General features: G+C 35.3%; 1 protein-coding gene across 2 annotated transcripts in view; it reads left to right on the top strand.

The window, feature by feature from the left end:
* Nucleotides 1–20,294, top strand: part of LOC105496185 (zinc finger protein 292) — a 104,898-nt gene that overhangs the window by 39,949 nt on the left and 44,655 nt on the right. The window contains exons 3-4 of one of the 2 annotated variants that reach the window (XM_011766347.3): nucleotides 18,846–19,000; nucleotides 19,195–19,273. In XM_011766347.3, the coding sequence (XP_011764649.2) occupies nucleotides 18,846–19,000; nucleotides 19,195–19,273 (234 nt within the window). Of the gene's footprint in view, nucleotides 1–18,845; nucleotides 19,001–19,194; nucleotides 19,274–20,294 lie in introns of those variants that run through there. The other variant, XM_071096758.1, reaches the window with a different exon arrangement.

Raw genomic sequence — 20,294 nt, 5'->3', positions numbered from 1 at the left:
GGAGATTAAATGATAAATATGGAAGGAACAAAATTAAATGTGAATAATTTGAGTTCACTCTTAGACATAAAAATGCTGTTTACAAGGACTTTTTAGTTTAAAAGCGTGAAAAATGAAATTAAACATTTATGTTAAATCAGAAAAAAGAAAAAAGTTGAAATTAATGAAGCAAAAAAATAGAATTAAAAATAAATGAATTCTTTGAAAAAGATTACTCTTTTTCACATCTAAGTGAAAAAAAAGACAGCAGAAGTAGACAAAATCAGGAATAAGGAGACAACTGTGGATCTAGGGGGCAAGAACTAAGTTTGCTGCTCTATAGCACCAAATTTGAAAACAAGAAGAAATGGTGGACTTCCATTTAAAATTCAAACTACTGAAACTGAATCAAGAAAAGTCTGAATGAATACAAGTTCTATTGTTAAAACTGTTATAGGCCATAAATTACTCTTTTCCAGTTTAACTGAAAAGAGTAATTTATGGCCTATAAATCGAAAGCTTCCGAATTTATTTTACAAAGTACTTTAATATCAAAACCTAATAAATAATATTTAAAAAGAAAACTGTAGGCCAGTTTCACATATGAAAGAATATATATGCAAAAGTTTAAATAAAATATTAGGAAATAGAATCCAGCAATATATACAAAAAATCCTTTTAACAAAACAGATGGTATTGCAGGAATTCAGTGCTGGTTCTGTACCTGAAAATATCTATATACTATATTAAATTGAAAAGCTCATTTGAGAAAAAAAAAAAAAAAACCTGTATTCAGTAGATGCTACAAATGACCTTCATTAAAATCACCATTCCCAATAAAAACTCCGTAAAATGGGAATACACGGAAATTGTTTAATGTAATAGGGACTAAGTTTTAGAAACTAATGACATAATTTTAAGTGATAAAAACAAAAAAATCTTCTCCATTGTAAACAGGTTACAGATAGGAATCCCTTTTAGTACTATTTTTATTTAACATAGTGTTAGTAGTTTAAGAAAAGTAAAATGTTGAAGAATAGATTAAAATAACTGTGCAAAAGATAGTGAAAGGAAGATTTGCCTTTTCACATTTAGATTATAGCAATACGTAAACATTTAAGGAATAGAAAAGTATATTACTAGAACAAGTAGAGAGTGAAAAAATTCTGGTACAAATTGTGAAGTTAGTGTATAACAACACAGTGTTGAATTTAATGAGAAAAGTTTAATATGAGGATTTTGGTATCAACTGGCTGTCCAAAGATAAAAATGGACCCTCACATCACATACAAAATTGTTTTTTAGATAAAGATTTAAATACAGGTACTCCTTCATTTGCATTGTGCACTTTGAGGTGTTGCAGAAGTGATGATGAGAGCTGAAACTGCAAAGCAATTTTATTTAATACTTTATCAGTTGGAAATTTTATAGTTTTCCTGTAACTGTTAAAATTTTCATTAAACTATTAAAAATACCCATCACTGGTCATAAATGTATTGGGAAATGGAGGAAAAGAATTAAAATAATACACTAAAAATACAAAAAATAGAAAATAATTATTTAAAATTATCTAAAAATTTGAAACATTAGAAAAATCGAGAACTAGGCAGGATGTGGTGGCTCACGCCTGTAATTTCAGCACTTTTGGGAGGCCAAAGCAGGTGGATTGCCTGAGGTCAGGAGTTTGAGACCAGCCTGGCCAACATGGGGAAACCCCGTCTCTACTAAAAATACAAAAATTAACTGGGCATGGTGGCACATGCCTGTAATCCTTGCTACTCGGGAGGCTGAGGCAGGAGAATCGCTTGAACCTGGGAGGTAGAGGTTGCAGTGAGCCAGTATAGCACCACTGCACTCCAGCCTGGGCAACAGAATGAGACTCCGTCTTGGGGAAAAAAAAAGAAAAGAAAAAAAAAAATTGAGAGGATGTTCTATTTGTAAAAAGCTTATCGAGAATAGTTTCAATGGTGCTTGCCTTCTAATTGTATAACTTAAGATATGGAGCAAGCATCTCTTCTGTGCCTTGCTGAATTATCATTTTCTTTTCTAAATTTGTATTAATTTTCAACATTTTATATAGTACTTGGCATTTCCAAAGTCATGAAATATTTCAGAGACTTCTTTTAATGTGAAGTTTTTTTCCTCTGGGATAGCTTCATCTTTTGGTCATAACCAGTTTCTAGTTCCACTTTCAGCATTGCCACTTTTTGTTTCCTTGCTGCACTTCCATTTTTGTTGGTCAGTCCCCTCTTTTGACTGTTTCCTTTTGTAAAATGTCAAGTCAGTGTATCACTGGGAGACAGGAAGACAACACAGTTACACACTTTGCTGTTTGTGCATATACTGAGTATACAAACAGGTACCCAGTAACCAGTTGCTGTCAAATTTTGGGAAAAGTTATGTGATTGCTTACTGATCATGATGCACATCTCTTATTTACTTAGTGATTTGTGGACCAGACATCTAGAAACTGTGCACTTACTCAAAGTTGATACACTGTGGTAACTAAGAGTTGAACCAGGTTGTTGGGGACTATTTAAACTGTGATGACTGGTACCTGTGTATTTCAGAACTGTGCAAAAGCAAAGACTGCTTGTGTACATGACACACAGACACAAAAAAAACTTGAAATATAATCTGAGAGACTACGTATTTAGTCCTTCCTAATGAAGACTTTCTAGTCTTTATATTATTCCCAGAAAGTGTAAAAAGATGGACATATTTCATAACATAAAAATGAATTTAAAATAACAAAGCCAACAGGGAAAACAGTAGATCCAGAAAATTATTTCTAAAACTGGTGATGAACAAAAGGTGAATTTCTGTAATATATAAAATTCTTGCGGTGTGACAAGAAAAGAGACCATCAGTGTGATAGAGCAACAGACAAAACAAATCCAAATGGACAACAGATGAGAAAGGAGGTCAGATTCATTATTATTTAAATAAGTGCAGATTAGAGAAACTGTAGAATTTAATGGGTTGTATATGATTTCTTGCTAGAGGTAATATAGAGAAAGGCACTCTCAAACTTCGGTGGAAATGAGAAAACAACCTTTTGGGAAAGCAATCTGGCCAGTAAATCTGTCAGTAAAACAGCATATCTGTTTGCTTTATCCTAGCAGTTGCTCTTCTGGAAATCCATCCCATAGTAGAAAATTTAGTATTTCATTTAATTGCAGTAGGTTAGATAGTACCATAAATGTTTTTGAAACCAGAGTACAATTTTAGAATATCAGATTTTTAACATTTGGGTTTTTTTTTTTAAAAAAAGCATTAAGACTGGGCACAGTGGCTCACGCCTATAGTCCCAGCACTCTGGGAGGCCAAGACGGGTGGATTACCTGAGGTCAGGAGTTCGAGACTAGCCTGGCCAACAGGGTGAAACCCCATCTCTACTAAAAATACAAAAAAATTAACCGAGCCTGGTGGTGGACACCTGTAATCCCAGCTACTCAGAAGACTGAGGCAGGAGAATTGCTTGAACCCCAGAGGCGGAGGTCATGCCACTGCACTCCAGCCTGGGGAACAGAGTGAGACTGTTTCAAAAAAATAAGCATTAAGTAGAGCTAGAGTTAGTTTCAGTTTTTTATCTAAGATGTATCCATTTTAGTTGAAAGATGTACCTTCATTTCTAGCTTTCAACAGTATGTGTTTTCAATCTTTGATTCTGGGTTATGAGGGTGCTACAGTTAAAGGGATTTTTAGATCATTTCTGTTTCAAGAGTATTTATGTATCTTAAGAACAGGTCCCTCTGAAATATAGTTAACTTTTCCTGAAGATAAAAGTAATATGATTTGAATCATTGCTGTTTTAAGCAATGTTTAATAGATACTGATTGGTATTTTCTTTTTTATCAGTTTCAAATTGATTCTATAAATTTGATAAGTTGGAGAGAATATGCGGATAGCTAGAGGTCTGTGTAACAATGACACCAATTAGCTTAAAATTTAAATCCTGACATAACCAAGTCACCATTGCATGTTTATGTATTCCATGTTAGTCATTTTAGAAAATATTAACATTAGAACTACTTTGTAGTTGGGAAATGGATGAGACTTCAAATAGGTTTTATAAGATATGAAGTACTTAAATATATTAGACTTGGGGAAGTTATTAATTCTCTGTGAACTTTGCGATCTTTATCTGAAACTTTGAGCCAGATGTGAATCAGAATTCAGAAATGTTCTGCATTCAAAAAAGAATATGGTGCATATACTGTATTACATAATAACTTCAGAGGTCCTTGGGTTGCATCTCATAAACACAGCAGAATACATAAATATTCTCACTAAATGGGACAAAACCTATCAAACATTTCATTCCTTTTTATTGTTGAAAAATATTCAGCCATATGGATTTATTACATTTTGCTCATCCATTCAAACTATTGATGGACATTTGGCTTGTTCCTAGTTTTAGGCTCTTTTGGCCAACATGCTTATATTTGTTTTGGGTGGATTGCTAGGAGTTGAATTGCTGGTTTGAATAGTAAATTTATGTTTAACTTTTTAAGAAACTGACTATCCAAAGTGACTACCATTTTACAGTCTCCTTAGCAATGTATGAGAGTTCCAGTTTCTCTGTATACTCACCAACACTTGGTATTGTCTTTTTAAAATTATAGCCATTCTAGTGGATGTGGTATCTCATAGTTAAATTCGTATTTCCCTAATGGTTAGTAATATTGAACATCTTTTCATGTGCATTTTCAGCCATTTGTTATCTTCTCTGGTGAACTGTCCATTTAAGTCTTTTGCCCATTTTTAAAAACAAGGTTGTCTTTTTATTATAGAGTTGTAGTAGTTCTTTCTGTATTCTGGATATGAGCCCTTTGTTAGATATATCATTTGTAAACATTTTTTACTCAACCTATGGCTTGGCTCTTCATTTTTTAATGGAGTCTTTGGAAGTGCAGAAGTTTTTTATTTTGATGAGTTGAAGTCCAATTTATGAACTTTATAAAAATAGATCATGTTTGGTGTTCTAAGAACTCTTCAAGAAGTTTTATAGGGTTAGCTCTTCATTTAAGTATGGTCCATTTTGGGTTTTGTGTATGATGTAAGGTAAGCATCTCATTTCATTTTTATGCATGTGGATACTCAGTTGTTTCAGTACCATTTCCTGTGCTGAGAATGGATCACATGCCCTCTGGTTCAGCCTATATTAGCATTTGTTTCTAGGAAAATGTTTTTAATTTCTTTTTTATCAAAGTCACTTATACAATGAGTATAAATTACTAAGGGAAAACCTATTTCTGTTGAATTTTATTTCTATTCAGAGCAGTTACTAGAGAATATAGAAATTAAAGGAATCAATCACCTTTAAAGCTGGGTTTCCTACCATTGTATTTCATGTCCTAAAGTAAGGATGTATTGTATGTGCCAATTGGCCCATGATAGACATGCACAGTAGACTGTGGCACCCTTTCTGGCTTATCCCCAGCAAGTTGAGATTGAGACTCATGCTATAATTATTTATGGCAGCTAGACTCTCTTTCTTTGAATCTGATTGTGTACATACTGAGCTTGTAGGTCTCTGAAGTTACTAGGGGTTACATTCTATGTAAGGGGTTTACGCTTAAGGATTTTGGACCTCCCACATGATATTTAGCTGTATGTTGGGCTAAAGTCTTCACTTCAGATTTGAGCCATGTATTTACCTTCATTATGACTACTTGACTATGGGAGTCAAAATGTAAAGGTACAGATCAACCAGACATACTATGTTAGCATTTTTGGAAAGTAAGTTCAAAGCCAGAAATACTGTGGAGACTAAGCTGAAGTCAGAAGTATCCTTTTTAGAGTGTTTTTTACAGAGAAACAGTTACATAGCATTGTGAGAATTAATTCAGTGGATGAAACCTAAAAACATTCCATTTCTGTATTATGTACTAGACATTAAAAAAAAAAACCTCTTCTCCCATTAATGTCAGGTTTCTTAGGAATTAGGTTAGCATCAAACATGCTCATGTTTTTCCAAGATTGAAACCCTTTGTGCTAAGGCATCGATGTGTTTGCTTCTGTAAGCCTAGCTTATAGCAAAGAATATACAAGAACAGAGAAATTATGGGGCATGCCATGTCAGGCTAGGGAATAGGGAAGTTTTGGGATTATAATTGGTTCATGCCATCAAAATGCTACAAAGAGAGTAGGCCCTGGAGCCAGAAGTTTTAGAATTCTCAGAAAGTCTGGAGATTGTGTTACAGCATCCATATTGGAGATTATTTAGGGATTCAAAGCTATCAGAAACTCAGTTTTGTGAATGGTTATTTCATATCCTAGCACTGAGTATATGGGAATGTGAATCATGTTAAATTCATAATTGATTTTCTTTGAAAATGCTCAACTACTACTAAAATAACTACTGCAGTGAGCCATTTGCCAGGGATGGTATACTGAGATATGGGGAAACAAGTGTCTCAACCAGAACAATGGGGAAGTAAGATTATTGGATTTCATCACAAGTAAGTGAGAGTCTCCTGAATTCTTACAATTTGGGAGAGAGATGATATAAAGGCAACATACTCAGAAGAAAAAATAGTGGTGGACAAGCTCAACCCTGAGATTCCGAGGTAGACTTATTTTTATGTTATGAAATTTGTGTTATGCATATGGCACTATGTATTATTTGTGAATATGAGATACAAAATGTCTTCCCAGTTTGTAGCCTTTTATTTGATTTTCTATGGGGTTTTGGTGAAAACAAGTTTTTAATTCTGTTGTAGCTGCAGTTATTGTCTTCCGTTATGGTGTGTATTTTCTGTCTTGTTAAGAAAACCTTCTTTGCCCTAAGGTCTTAAGGTGTTCTCCTATGTTTTCATTCTGAAGTTTTTTTTTTGTTGTTGTTGTTGTTGTTGTTTTTCTCTTGTGATGGAGTTTCATTCTTGTTGCCCAGACTAGAATCCTATGGTGCGATCTCGGCTCACCACAACCTCTGCCTCCCGGGTTCAAGCGATTCTCCTGCCTCAGCTTCCCAAGTAGCTGGGATTACAGGCATGCACCATCACGCTCAGCTAATTTTTGTATTTTTAGTAGAGATGGATTTCTCCATGTTGGTCAGGCTGGTCTTGAACTCCCGACCTCAAGTGATCCGCCTACCTCAGCCTCCCAAAGTGCTGGGATTACAGGCGTGAGCCACTGTGCCCAGCCTCATCCTAAAGTTTTAAAGCATTGCTTTTCACATTCAATTACTTGTCCATATAGTATATAGTTTTGTTGTATGCTGGGAATAGTTATAATTTTTCTTTCCCGTTTAGATGGTGGTTTCAGGTTATTTATGGAATAGTCTGTACTTTCCTCACTGGTTTCTAATGGGACTTTTTTGTATACCATGCTCTCATATATATGTAGTTCTATTTTAAAGCTCTTTCGTTTAACATACATCTAATCAAGAGAAAATACTAAAGCCAAATTGAGGGACATTCTACAAAATGAGTGGCCTATAATAATCTCCAGTGGTGCCAGGGTCCTGAGTCTTTCAAGTCTTATTTAGGGTTTAAGGAGACTAGGACATGACAAACGCAAACTGTACTACTACTGTATCTTTTTCTATAAAAGACGTCATTGGGATAATTTGGCATACGTGAATGTCTGCAGATTAAATAGTAGTAATGTATCAGTGTTTATTGCCTGATTCTGATGGTCATACTGTGGTTATGTGGGAGAATGTACTTCTGTGTAGGAAATACATACTCTTTGAAGGTAATGAGGCATTAGGTTGGCCACTAACTATCAAATAGCTTAGGAAAAAAATTTCTTTGTACTGTATCTCCAACTTTTCTGTAACTTTGTGATTGTTTCAAAATATTTTTTTAAAAATTTAAAGTTTATTTATTGTAGGATTTGGTTGGTAACATTTAGGATTTTTTTTTTTTTTTTTTTTAAGACTAAATCTCAGTCTTATCGCCCAGGCTGGAGTGCAATGGCACAATCTTGGTTCACTGCAACCTCCACCTCCTGAGTTCAACCGATTCTCCTGCCTCAGCCTCCCGAATAGCTGGGATGATAGGCACCTTCCACCATGCCCAGCTAATTTTTGTATTTTTAGCAGAGACGGGATTTCGCCATGTTGACCAGGCTGCTCTCGAACTCCTGACCTCAGGCGATCTGCCTGCCTTGGCCTCCCAAAGTGTTGGGATTACAGGCGTGAGCCACTGCGCCTGGCCACATTTAGGATTTTTAAATTGCTGTTTATGTCTGAGATTGGCCTGTGATTATTCCTTTCTCATACCGTATGTACTGAGTTTTATTCTCAAGTTTATAGTAGCCTCAAACAATGAATTAGTGAATTTTCCCACTCTTCCTTTCATCCAAAAGCTTGTGTAATAAAGAGATTATCTGTTTCCTAAAGGATTGTTTGCTGGGGTTTTTCCCCCCTTCCCACTGGCCCCAGACACAATATATCTCTCTGTCTTCAGGCTGTAGTGCAGTAGCTCACTACAACCTCGAACTCCTGGGCTCGAGTGATCCTCCAGCTTTAGCCTCCCAAGTAGCTGGGATTACAGGCATGCACCACCATAACTGGCTAATTTTTAAAATCATTGGTAGAGATGAAGTCTCACTGTGTTGCTCTGGCTGGTCTCTAACTCCTGGCCTCATATTGCCCCCCCACCTTGGCTTCCCCAAGTGCTGGCATTACAGACAGGAGACACCATGCCCAGCCTGTTTGCTGGACTTTTCTATAAAAATTGTCTGATAATTCTTTTTTTTTTTTTTTCTTAACCTGGATTCAGTTTCTTAATAGGTAAAGGACTATTTTTTTCTATTTCTTTGTGAGATCATTTTAGTAATGTTCTAACCATTCCCATTTTATTCAGATTTTTAAGTTATTTTCAGATAACATGATTCTTACTCAATAATCTTATTTCAAATAAGATTATTCAATATATTTTGATTTTAAAACATCTTTATTGCTTCTCTAGTTATGACTCCTTTCTCATTTCCAGTACTGTTGATTTGTGCTCTTTTTTTCTTGACCAGCTTTGCCAGATGACTAGGTTTAGTTTTGTTGACCCTCTCTGTGTGTTTTCTTATTTTTTTCTTTTTTTAAACATCCTCACCACAATCTGTGCCTTTATTTTTTTTGTCATTTATTTCTCATCTTAGTTTTATTACTTTTACGTTTTTATACTCTTTGACTTTATCCTGTTCTTTTTCCAATTTAAGTTGGCTACTTAGTTATTTTCACCAAATTTTGCATAATAAACTGCAAAAACTTTAATAGCGTTTAACATAAGCATTATCGCTTACTCATCTGAGGTCTGGTTAAGTATCTGTTGATCTTGGCTGGACTGATAGATATGTTTCAGATTGGCTGTTACCTGATACGTGTTGGACTCAACTGGAGCAACAGGATGACATCTGCCTCTCATTACCCTGCTGGGAACAGCAGGCTAATCTGGATGTATCTTCTCATTGTGAGGGCAGAAGCATAAGAGAAAGCAAGATGCTTAAACTTACAGCCGTCCTAATATCGCTTCTGCCCCATTCTCTTGGTCAGAACAAGTCACATGGGTTAGGAAAATATTTTCTACCATTATGAGAAGTACTCCAAAGTCATGTGACGAACGACATGGAAATAAGGAGAGGTGCTAAGAATTCAATCTACCACACATCCCACCCTCAATACTTTGCTTTTCCAAACTCTTTATAACAGAAAAGTTACAAGAATAGTACCATGAATACCCCCATAGCTTTCACCAAGATTCCTCCTTCATTCACATTTTGCCGTATTTGCTTTATCTCACACTTTATTTTCTTGTCTGAATCTTTTAAGAGTTAGCCAGTGTTACGACATTGCCGCCCTTATGTACTTTAAGCATGTATTTCCTAAGGCCAAAGACATTTTTCTGTATACTCACAACACAATCATCACACTCAGGAAATGTAATATTGACACACCACTATTATCTAATTATGATATATATTTAAATTTCTCCATTTGTCCCAATAATATTCTCTTTGGCTATTCTTTATTTTCTCTTTTTTAAATGCAGCCATTTATCAAACAAATATCACAAAACAAATGTGATATTTGTTTTATCACAATATATGAATTCCTAACAATCTCCTTGACATATAAAATTGCACATTAAAGATCCCAGGGCTTATTGAAAAAATGTACTTAAGAGACACAGCATGCAAAAACGTCATCTCACACACACAGAACCTTATTGAAACAGTAGCGCAGTTTTATACCTATTAAGTAGTTAAAAAATGCATAGGTACTTTACCTTGAAAAAGATCTGAAGTTTCTTTGTGGAAGTGAGCACCAGAAGGAAAGTGGGTGTCAGAAGGGATGTAGTTTGTGAGTTAATGTGAATTAGCAGAAGGAGAGTTCTCTGAAATTGGATGGAAAGTTGTAACACCACGTGTGATTGGTTATCACTAATAACACTTATGGTGAACTGAGGTAGCTGGTACATGTTTGATTTGCGTGCGTGTGTGCATTTTGCGTATTCTAACAGCTCAGTTCATCTGGATACAATTCTCTGCTTTCACCTAATGTTTCACACCAAAAAATAGTATATAAGCAAATGAGAAATTCATGTTTTGCTAATGTTGTGTCGGAACAAATGTGTATATATGTATTTTTTAAAGCTGTAACAGAAGTGACAGTATAAACATTTGCATCTAAAACTGCCCCTCTTAAGATTGCTTTAGCTGCATCCTACGAATTTTGATAGGTTGTTTTTGCTATAATTCAAGTGTAAGTATTTTTTGATTTCTATTATGGTTTCTTTTACCCCAGACTGAGAAGTACACTTTGAAATTTCAAGTTTGTGGTTTTCTTTGTTAGGGTATTCTTTTGTTAAGTGTTTAACTTTATTGCATTATATTCAAAGAATGTGGAAAAATGTGGAAAAAATATAAAAAATGTGAACATATTCTTTATTTCATGTGACTGTCTATGTGGCCTAGTTTGTGTTCAATTTTTGTAACTGTTTTACTTGTGTTTGTGAAGAGTGTGCATTTTCTAATTGGAGAGTCCTGTTTCTCTAGACGTAAATTATCGTGTTTTTTTCTTAGCTTAATTTTCTGTGTGTTTATCACTAATTCAATCCAAATTCTCCCTCAATTGTTTAAATCTCCTCTTAAGCTTATTCAAGCACATTGGGTTCTCTGTCAATTTCATCTTGAAGAAATTTATCCACAATCCATCTAATATGCTATAATTATTTTCCAGGTCCATTGCACAACTGTCTTCTTGGACTCTTACTTCATTCATCTCTCTCATGTTAGAGCTCCCTTTCTTCTGTGTATCATTCTGACTCCTTTCCTGGTTTATTTTTCATTTTGGTGAAATTCCTTCTTCGGTAACATCCTGAAAAAATGTGCCTAGAAGGTAAAAAATTTTAGACCACATATGTCCAAAAATGACTTTTTTGTTTTAATAGTTACAATCGTTGGATATAAATAGTTTCCCCATAGCTTTCAATGCAGTGCTTCATTTTCTTTTTGCTTCAGTGTTGCTGTTGAGAAGTCTGCTGCCTCGTCCCCTTCCAATCTTATTTTGATCCTATCTTGTTTTTGAGTTCTGAAATTTCATGAGAAAGTACTTTGGTACAGTTCTATTTTCAGTAATTGTGCTGGACATTCAGTGGGCCTTTTCATTCTTAAAATTCATGTTCTTAGGTTCTAGAAAATTAATTTCAATTAAGTATTTTATTTATTCCCCTCAATTTCTCTATTCTGACTTCCTGGAACTCCTGTTGTTAATTATGGGACCTCTAGCATTATTCTTTAAATTTTAAAATCTTTTTTGTCCTATCCGTAATTTTTATTAGTCTTTTTTCCCATAACTATTTCTTATAACATGGTGTTTTTATTCATAGATGTAATGTGTTTTCTCATATATCCAAGAATATCAATGGTAGTTTCTTGAAATTTTATTTTCTCCCTGCATAGTTTCTATTTATTCAAACTTGCTTTTTTCCTCCTTGTTTTAATTTCTCTCAACGTTAGAAGCTTTTTAAAAATGTCTACTGGTCTTTAAATACCGTATTTAAGGGTATACTGCTAAAAACGTGATTGAGAGCTCCAAGTTCATGTATGACGTTTGTTGTGATTTTCACAAATAAGGGGTCTAGTTTGTTTCATTCCCTGATGAAGGCTTGGTGTCAGATTCTTGGATCTTTTCTTTTTGATTTCCCAGAAAAAGACTCAGCTAGGGACCTGGAAGTTCAGGCAGTGAGTTGGAAAAAAGGGGCTTGCTGTCTATAGGGAGTATGTAAAATTGACTTATTGCCCTGAAAAGTAAGATACTTCTTTTCAACTGTGTCCAAACACCTCTTTTTAAACTTCTTTACTGAGGAAGAGTGGCAGTACCTCGCTTGGATTTTCTAGCTGTGGAGAGTGAGGAGGAAATCAGGGAGGCTTAACTCCTAAAATAGACTTTTCAACCAGTTTTCTCTTTTTTAGCCCCACTTTCACCCCCCATTTTCAGAGGCATCTGGTGCTCCCAGTTCCTGAGCCCTTTGGTGATTATGCAGAGTTAGTAGGTTTTGCTTGTTTGTTTGTTTTTGTTGTTTTTACCTAAAGCCTATTTAGGAGTCACTTTTCTTGGAGTGTCAATCTTACATATGCTTTCCAGCTTTTAAGATTTTATTTCTGTTTGTTCCATTCCCATGTTCCTATTCCTATGGGTTTATGCCACTTTAAAAAAATTACTGTAGTTTCAGTGAGGTTTGGGGAGAAGAGAGTAAGGTGCAAAATAAATGTGTCCAGTCTACCATTTCTACACAAAACCTTAAAATACATTTTAATAACTTAGAAATTTTAAAGAGTATTTCACATTCATCAAAGGCTCTTCAGGGTAAAAGGTCAAAACTGTAAGACATTATTTGCTACCTTTCAGTCGTGTACAGGGAGTTTTCCAAAGATACCTAATGTGTGGTATTGCAGCAGATTAAGTGTATAAACCAATATGAGAAACCCACTCTTTTCTCTTGTCGGACTTTGAAGAGATTTGAAAAATGTGAAACAATGCCTCTTTTCACTTTTTTCAGGAAATGCATTTTTATTAAAAATATCTTATGTGATGGGTTTGTTATTTTAAACTTGTTTATAAATATGTAAAAGTTTCAGTTTTCATATTGAATATGGTAAATGTCAGTAGTTGTAACTCACATAAACAACTCTTTGGGTTCCTCAGTCATTTTTAAGAGGGTAAAGAGTCATGAGATCAAAATGTTTGACAACTTCTGTTCTGGAGAACCCTAGATGTAAATTGGAAGTGGAACATGAATGTAATAATATAAACATAACCAACACTCCACTAGTCTTATCTTTACATAGGACAGTAATGTAATTTAATCCCCATGTTTATTAAATGTAACACCCCTGTGGTTTTATTTCTCTTTTATTTTCCTTCCTAGTAATCCTTAGGGCAACTAAAGGAAGCTACCAGAAGTTAATCTATACTGTTTCTCCCTAGAGCATATATGTTCTAGACTCTGCTGATTTAAATAATGAGAAATCAACTTAAGAGCCAAATGTTAAAGTGTGCATTTTTGTTCTCAAGGGAGTAAAAATTGGCTCTTAAAGAAAAAAGTTGTTTTTTAAATTGTTTGTTACATGTAAACAAATATATAGTTTAATCTGTGGTATCAAAATTTCATTGGGGATGATGAACAATTAGGAAAAAAAGTCAAAGGTCTCCTTAAGAGGGGACAACAATGAAAACCACCGCAAGAAACACTGTGTTAGAGATCCTTTAACCTCTTGCTTATTTCTTCTATCCTAGGCTTGCCCCATAACACACACTATAGAGCAGATGCAGTAGCCACAAATAACTTTGTAGGGATCTAGTAGCTCCCTTAAAGGAGGTGAGGCATGTAGCAACCACAGAGCTTGTGTCTGATCTCAGTGGGAGACCTTAGGTCTCACTCAGCTCTAGCTAGTTGCCATGCTGGAATGTGGGCCCAAAGTTGCCAATTTTTTTTTTTTTTTAAAGAAAAGCCAGAAACCCAAGTTTTTATGTAAAATATATGACTTCTAAATATTAGAAACTAATTCAAATATTTTTTGAACAATGTGCACATCAAAACATCCATGAGCCACTAGTTTATGAACAGACACACATACTAGTGTAGTCTCTTCTGGTATGGTGGAGTGTGTCTTTAATGTATGACTCCTTTCAGCATCCTCAACTCTGAATCATCTTGCTCCTCTTTGACAAACTTCAGTTGATGGGCCACCACCTGTCTCAGGAGACCAACCTGTTCTGTTTTTGGTTTACTCTGATGGTTTGGTAGTTCTGTCTTATCAGAAACAGGAGTGTCTCTTTGAAACTTTAACCTAGTGGTCCTAGTATGACCTGTGAGACACACAGAATAAAATTAACTCCTCTCTTATGTGACAAGCCTCTAGATTTGTGAATTTGGCTAATTTAATGTAATTTAATCCAAATTTTAAAAATTGGATTTACAAGTTAATTTTTATTTCTCCAGAAATGTATCACATAGTAGTTAAGAATGAACACTCTGAAGTCAGACTATGAGGGTTTGAATACCTTCTCTGCCTTTTCCTAGCTCTGTGATCTTATGGCTTGTTATTTCACTACTTTATGCCTTGGTTTGTTAATTTTTAATATAAGCATATTACTATAATTTACCTAATTACTGAATAGGTAGTACATGTAAAGCTCTTAGAACAACACCTAGCCATGTGGTAAGTATTCAGTAAATATTATTTAGTATCCAGATTAAGCATCCCTAGTTCCATCAGTCATTCATCAAAAAACAGTTTTAAATTTTCTCACCCTATTTTGCGTACAGGTTACTCATTAATGGAAGCAATATGGTGCATTGCAGGAAGACGTTTAGGTTTTGTTCCCTGTCTTTTCCCCTCTGTGCCATCTCCCCCCAAACTCATCTTCAAACCAGATTACAGTGACTTTTATCTTTGTCTGTTCATATGTGTATAAATATAAATATATGTGTATAGACAAATTCATTCATTCTTGAAAGAGTGTGGGAACAAAAACCATTGGTTTAATGGGGGAAAAAGTGTAGGACTTTGGTCAGATGCCAGTCGCAAGTACCAGGTCCCCAAGTCTGTCCAACTTGGCTACAAAGTTAGGGGTTCTCACAACCCCCTCCTCAGGGTCAGTAATTTGCTGGAATAACTCACAGAATTCAGGAAAATGCTATACTTATTATTATAAGGTATTATAAAGGATACAAATGAACAGCCAGACGAAGAAGTACCTAGGGTGAGATCTGAAAGGGTTCCAAGCACCAAAGCCTGTCTCTGTGGAGTTGCAATGTGCCACCTTCCCAGCACATGGATGTGTTTTGCAACTCAAAACCTCTTAGACTACTGTTGTTTAGGAGGTCTTGTGGAGTACATAGACATGATTGATCAAATCATTGGCCATTGGCGATTGGGTTCAATCTCTATGACCTTTTATCACCTCCAAGACTGGGGGGTGGGGCTGCAAGCTCCGTCTCTCTAATCATGGCATGGTCTTTCTAGTGACCAGTCCCTATCTTAAAGCTATCTAGAAGCTCCTCAGCCTAATGTTATCTCATTAACATGAAAAAGACACGTATGTAGATTTCAAGGGTTTCAGGAGCTCTGTGCTAGGAACCTAGGACAAAGATCAGTTATTTTTATTATACCATACTTGTATGCCTGCCAGTGGCACAAACTGAATTCAAAGACTGATCATGAATCTTAACATCCCTTTTGATTGAATGGTTGCATCATCGAATTCCAAATTTTCTTTTTCATGTTGATTCCTAGTTCATGTTGGTTCAACCAGGAACTAATCCCAGGTTTTAATTGCTCTAATCAAAATCACGTGTAAGAGAATGTTTTCATTTCTAGTAGTCCATAGTTCTCTGTCATTGTCCTCTGAATCATCTAGCTGGTCAAAAGATTGGAGAGTATAACCATTTCAGATCTGTAAGAAATATAAGTTCTTCTTTATTTGATGGATATTTAGAAGAAAGTTAATTCTCCTGGGTAGGGGCCTAAAGAAAACTTCCCCTTCATCCTCTGAAGGTTCACTGAAAATCAACTGACGAACAGCAGATTTGAAATGGCATACAAATTTATTAATGAAAGGGAGGTGGAGAAATGTGGATGATTTTAGAGGAGGGTTGTAAATTATTTTTAGGGGAATTCAGTGGGCTTGAAGAAGATACAGTGGCCTGGGACAAAGTCTGTTGAGCCTGCAAAGCACTCAGTGGTTTGTGACAAAAGTTTCTGCCCTATGAGTTCAGTTAATAAAAACTCAGGGAGGGAACTGTTAGAAATGCTTGTTCCCAATGCCACAAAGAAATAGCACTCAAACATAAATTTAATTTTCACAGTGAGGCAATTTTTACTTTCTGCAGAAAAGGTGCTCCTCACAGATGGAACAATGGTGAGACCACACCTGGAAAGGGGAGGGGAAGGAGTTCTTGTTCCTGATGCAGGTAGCCCCTGCTGCTGTGTCGTTCCCGTATTGGCTAGGGTTGGCCCACACAGTCTGAGCTAATTCCGATTGGCTATTTTAAAAAGAGCAGGGAGTATGAGCCATAGTGGTAGGGTGAGTAGTTTGGTGGGAAGGATGGTTAGGAATAGGTAACTAAAGGTGACTTAGGTCAGAGCAGGTCACCAGGGGTGACTCAGATAAAGCAGGTGACCGGGATGAGTCAGGACCGACCAGGAGACCAGGGAACAAATGTGAACTACTGATGAGGACTGGCGAGAAAGTTGTTTACTGAAACTTAGAAGCAAGGGGGTGAAGAGAACCAGGGAGTTGAACTTTAAAATGGAGAATCAAAGAATAAGAGAGGTGAACATACTGACATACTGATTCTTTGAAGAGAAACTTGGGGTTCACTATATTTAACAGGATCAAAGTTAATTTGATTCTTCTTTGGTGGATCTGGACTTTAGACAGATAAGGAAACTTCACAGAACAACTTCAAACTGTGCTTTGGGAGAAAGAAGATCAAGAGATGGGAAGGAACAGGGGAAGGTCAGAGAGACTCTGAGGCTTCTTCCTCAGCATGTCAGAGTGCCGCAGTTTGGGGTATCAGTTTCTGAGCCCCGACACCTGCAAAAGTGAGTCTCTGATTGGGATTATATGTATAATAGTGACATGATTAGGCAAATAAAAGGCTTTAATTTCTGTGTTTACGTCGAAGCTGAATCATCTTGGGTATAATGTAGGCAGCTTCATCTCATGTTCCATGTTGACCAGCTACAATGTCATTTGTTCGTCATTACATTTAACAATGCCAAGAGGGTACAGAAACACGGATTCCCCTCTTCTCCAGCATCTCTATCCCTGCTTGAACTTAAAAGATCAGGAATAGCTTTACCTTTGGGCTTCATGTGGATTGAGCTAGGGAACTTATCTCTGATTGTTTTTATCCTCACATAGAATCTATTTTGTACCATGGAGGTTTGGGATATAATGGGATTGTGAGGTGAGGTGAAAGTGTGGATGAGAGCAGATTTGTTTCAGCGTTCATCTGGGAAAGATTGGGGTGTTTTTTTCCTGGATATCTGAGAAATAAGTTTTTCTACCTCAACTTTACTGGGAAATTTTGCTGTGGAGTTGGTTTTGAACCTAGTTGAGTATCCCCTGACACCCCACCCTACATCCTGCACTGTGGCTGCAGGTTTTCTGTCCTTTCTCTCCCTAGGAATTAGTATTTGCCCTCACTTCTTAGGGGGAAAGGAAAGGAAAGGATTAGTGAGAGCCAAGGTCTGTGAATATGTGGCTACTCAGTAGGTGAGTGGTTGTTTTGTTGCCTTTAGTTTACCAGCTTGCTTTTTCTATTGCTTTCGTCTGATCACTTACTAATTCTGTTAGTTGGAAGTTTAAGAGGACAAGGTAGTAAGTGCTTTGGTAGTAGAATACAATCCCCACCCTCTCCCTTCTCCCTCCTCCCTCTCTCCAGTTTTTAAATCTGCTTCTGTATGCCAGAGGATACAGGCCCTCAGGAAATTTTTTTTTCTTCAATGCCCTATTTTCTAGGAAAAGACACCTGAATTTCCATATGTTTGATTAAATGAGTCTTAAACCCTGAAATGTGGAGAGGACCAATTGTGGCTTCTGTGTTATAAAAACATTTATTTAGAATCTCTCTTCATTTAGCATAACTATAGAACCTTTTAGATAAGAGTCTTAACGTGTGTATTTCTGTGTAACTTCTCTTTCCATTATCTCCCATCTTTATTCAGTAAGATAAATAGCATCTTTTAAAGAAATTCTGATGAGGTAAATTTAAAATATTTACTTAATTAAAAGATGAGAAATATTTTTAATTTAAAAACTATTATAGAAATTACTTAATCTTATAATAATTATTTAATATCTTTAATGTTGATTTTATATGTTGAAAGTCTTTGGATGACTTTTTAAATGCTAGCGCTTGTCAAAAAATTATTAATTTGTATGTACTGTTATTTTTTTATGGACTGAAAAAGGACATGTCTTTGCTTACCATACATGATTCATTTTGTTTTTCAGTATTGAATTTTCTGCTGCTTTACGAAAAATAGAAGACAGATATTATTTGAAATTCTTCACTGCATGCCTGGTCAAGTATTACTTGCCCAGATGTCTTTTTAAAATAACTTTTAAAACTTACTAGGGAATAGAGGAGCTACTCTTGCACTATTTAAAACTAGCCTTGATGAAATGATGCTATTGCTGGATGAATTAATACTAATATTTTCTCCTACAGAGAGCTGCCAAAAATATGACTATATTTCATTTAATATTTTAATCAATATAAACTTTTTGTTTTTATAAATAAAAGTTTGTATTTTTCAAAATTTTTCAGAAACACAGCTGATGAGTCAATGTATATTTTGATTTACGTTTTGAATACTTTTTATTATTCCTTCCAAAACAGACACTCCTAGAATATGCAGAGAAATGGAAAACTTCAGAAGATCCTTTACCTTTATTGGAGGTATACACAGTGGCTATCCAAAGTTACGTTAAAGCCCGACCTTATCTTACCTCTGAATGTGAAAATGTAGCCTTGGTTCTGGAACGCTTGGCATTGTGAGTAGACCTTTGAGTAAATAAACTAGATTTAGCTTTAAAAAAGAACACAAAAACATTAAATCTCAAGTCTTATAGTTTAATTTTAAATAGATTAGTTATGGGGAGTCTGCTTATGATATTAGAATTACTGGTTCTGTTTTCCTTTGAATTTTAATAATTATTCCTCTCCTTACCAATTTTTTGTTTTTTAGAAGCTGTGTTGAACTTTTACTGTGTCTGCCTGTTGAGTTATCAGATAAACAGTGGGAACAATTTCAGTCACTGGTGCAGGTGAGAATCTTTAGATTTAATATAGGTATATCTTATGTCAGTTTTCCTTACTCTTAAAAAAATTATTCAGTTAAGTTTTAAGACATCTCAATAATGACAGACATTAATTACTGATCTTATTAACACTAGTGTCTTACATATAGTAGATCTCAACAAGTGTTTGCTAAATAAGATAGATTGAATAATCTTTATGATCAGATAATTAGGGCTTTGTAAGAGCAGCAAGGGAACACAAAAGGAAGTGCCCTCATTTGGATTTAGAAACACTTAAACTGGTTTCTGAAAGTCTTCAATGTGCTTTATAAGAATTTCACATATATCATTTAATCCTCATAAAAATTTCTGTGGGTAGGTATGGTTTCCCCATTTTAAAGGTGAGGAAACTGAGGCTCATACTCTAAAATAATTATCTGCCCAAACTTGTATAGCTAATATCACATAGTAGTTATTCAAACTAAGGTTCTTTATTCCAAAGCCCATGCTTTTTCTCCGGCCTGAAAACACATGCTTTGTCTCTTTTATTTAGTGTTGTTATTCTGCTTACATGCGATACTACACAATTTAGCAGTTAGTTGTCTTGGAGTATTTTCAAGAATGTTAAATTTTGTTTCAAGCACTAGAGCTGGATGTATTATGGCTTCAATTAAATTTTGATTAATTGGTTAGTTAAAAAGAATGCTCCTGCCAGCTAATTTCAAAGCTATAGCTCTCTTTCTCCCCATTTCTCTATCCAGAGTTCTTAAAATATCTTTAGGCCTTAAGATTTTCTGTAAGAAATTTGTTAAAGAGGTATAGCCTTAAATTTTAGAAGCATGTAGAATAAGCTATAGTTAAGCAGAGAAATAAACTTTCCTATTTTAATATTAAACGTTAAAATCTACATCAAGTGCAACAGGCCCTTGAAGGTGGAATTCATCTTATTTAATGTCATAGGATTCTGCATAATGTCTTACATATAACAAATGCTTCATAACTGTTTGTTGAAATGAAAGTGTCTTGTCCTGTTTGTCACATTGCAACT

Source organism: Macaca nemestrina, chromosome 5, assembly GCF_043159975.1.
Source record: "Macaca nemestrina isolate mMacNem1 chromosome 5, mMacNem.hap1, whole genome shotgun sequence".
Classification (NCBI taxonomy): domain Eukaryota; kingdom Metazoa; phylum Chordata; class Mammalia; order Primates; family Cercopithecidae; genus Macaca; species Macaca nemestrina.
This window is presented reverse-complemented; position numbering and strand designations above follow the sequence as displayed.